At 36.0% G+C, this 2,500-nt stretch overlaps 1 protein-coding gene across 1 annotated transcript in view; it reads left to right on the top strand.

Annotated features, from left to right (window-relative positions):
- The window catches only part of LOC138049282 (uncharacterized), a 71,204-nt gene that overhangs the window by 26,140 nt on the left and 42,564 nt on the right, over positions 1–2,500 (top strand). Inside the window, exon 2 of the mRNA XM_068895489.1 lies at positions 1,263–1,426. Coding sequence (XP_068751590.1) covers positions 1,400–1,426 — 27 coding nt within the window. The 5' untranslated portion in view covers positions 1,263–1,399. The remainder of the gene's footprint in view (positions 1–1,262; positions 1,427–2,500) is intronic.

Raw genomic sequence — 2,500 nt, 5'->3', positions numbered from 1 at the left:
TATCAACTCGATATGGCGAGGGGCTAACTCGAAAACCTACCTGTTTATTTAGCTCCTATAGGCTCAAAAATTATAATTATGATTATTTTATCCATTTATTAGTTTGTTTCCAACTTTAAATTTATCACCAGTTATATCGTTTCTTGCGGTTAAAATACGGTTGCATTTACAAAGTAAACATTTTTCATGAACTTTCAGCCTCGCGTTTAAAATGGCTTTCTTATCATCTGCTGCACCAGCTGCATATGGCTCGATGGTAAACACAGTGCTACTTAACATTCGCGTTGTTATATGTGAAATGCTCTTTTAGCTTTTGTTCCTTCTTTCGTTTTTCAATTATTTCATAAGATGAATAAAACTTGTAACCTAACTCAACCGGATTGTCTCTTTTTCCTTCTAAACTGTTTGCATCTTCACAAAACAAATGCTACTTCTCGGCTTGCAACACAATTTCGTGAATTCAGCTGACCTTTCATTAACCATCTAAGAGTTTCTCCCTTAACGCTACAAGCAATTGCAAAAAGGTTAAGACACTGAATCGGAAATTCACCTCTTCTTCCTAAAACCCCTCTTCCAGTTCATAAGAAAAGTCCGAACGCCCCTCCCTCCCCTCCCCCCTTTTTCAATGTTGATATCCTTCACCTTGAGTGCCAAGTGGAAATGGAAACAACTTTGCTTGGGGAAAGGGGGGTTGGGGATGCGCTGACTTGAATGACACGCATGGTACGGTTATCAACAATGAGTGTCTCAACTCTTTTTGCAATTTCTTTTAGCAATTAGTGGTAGTTTTTATATAACGTTGTGTAAGCAGCTTTCCGTTAAATGAAGAAGGAAGCAACAGATGTAGACTCGTCGTGTGACGTATTTTTTTTACATCAGAGTCTTGTTCAAAAAGGACTGAGAAATCGTTGGTATTGTTTTCTGATCAATGAACTTTCATGACTGTGCACAACTAGGTTTAATCATCCTTAGAATTCATAAACCTCAACTATCACCTGCTATATAGTACCTTATTGTGCTCTTACAATGTAAACCTGGTTGGACTAGCTGAAACTCGGCAACAAATAAAAGTTCATAAATTTAAAATAACGCTCTCTCATAATAACAATTTTCAAAATACAATTTTCAAAATACAATTTTTCTTGTGAAGCGACATTTAAACAGCTACTGCACAAGTAGACTAAATAGACGGATAATTTCGAAGCCATTAACATCTTCCTGAATTTAACTGATGGCTAATTAGCAATTTGTTCTCATTACAGGTAAATATCACCAAAAATGGAAGTAAGAGTCGAGGTCAAAGTCTTTTAACTTCCCTTCAGTAAGGTAAACACATCCGTTAGATGATTTGTGCGTTCTCAGCAGGTACTTGATCCAGATACTGTGCACGGAATCAACGATGAAGGTTACAGGGGTAATATTGATGGTGAGTGAGGGAATGAATCTATAACAGACCAACCATACTTGACTAAAATGCATCAGCGTTCTTTATATCTCTATCATGCCTAATACTGTGGCGTAGTGAATTTTCTTTATAACCTACAGTGTGAGTGTTCATAGTTCTTTTAAACGTTCTTTTAATTGAGTTTGAGTTTAGGAACTCGCATGCCTAACAATCCGCCATTTAATGCAATAGTCGACTTTCTTGTCTTTCAAACCCCATACATATTTACTAAGTTCAGTGGAATTTCTGTAGCCTGCATGCGAGATCCTATTCAAATGTAACGAAGAAGTGTAATTTATGTCTGTGGGAGAAATACTATATAATTTGTAGACCAGATTTGGCGACCCTTAACAACAGAAATGAGCTTGTAACAAGTTGCAGACATGCAAAGAAATTCCTTCTCAATAGCGTAATTATTTAAGGCTTATTTTTAGCAGCTCACTGGAAACAGTTTGTATTGTTTAACCGTTGCTATGCACCCCAGCCTATAGTGAATTGCTACCGTTATTTTCAAAATCACTGTAAAACACCATGTATTCCTTCTTTTTGGCAGTTGCCTGATGATTGCTTCGTGAGAAGCATGAAACTCGGAGTAGCAAATAAATGTTTTTGACCTAGTTCAAGTCTACGTATCTATATATATATATATATATATACAAAAATACAAAATACAAACAAAATTATATATATATAATTTTGTTTGTATTTTAAAGTGTTTAAATTTAAATGAGGGATGTATAGCACCGCACTCCAGCAACAGTGTGAATTTTTTCGAAATTTCACGGTAGCCGTTTTAAAAACATCTGCAAATGTCAGTATTGTGCATAGATCATGTTCCCAAATACTATATAATATAAGCCGGCATTCATGATAACAACCGACTTCACAGTCAGCTTTCACCTGCTTATCGAAGCAAGAGTCCTTCAAAATCCTCACCACCTGCAGAGTTTTAGATTGGTTTAGCTTCAAAATAACGGTTAGAATGTTAATCGTTTTGACTTGGAGTCCATGATTACTATTACTTCTATGCCCTTTTAGCTTTCGCTACATCAGAGT

The sequence above is a fragment of the Montipora capricornis genome, chromosome 5 (genome assembly GCF_036669925.1).
Source record: "Montipora capricornis isolate CH-2021 chromosome 5, ASM3666992v2, whole genome shotgun sequence".
In the NCBI taxonomy this organism is placed as follows: domain Eukaryota; kingdom Metazoa; phylum Cnidaria; class Anthozoa; order Scleractinia; family Acroporidae; genus Montipora; species Montipora capricornis.
This window is presented reverse-complemented; position numbering and strand designations above follow the sequence as displayed.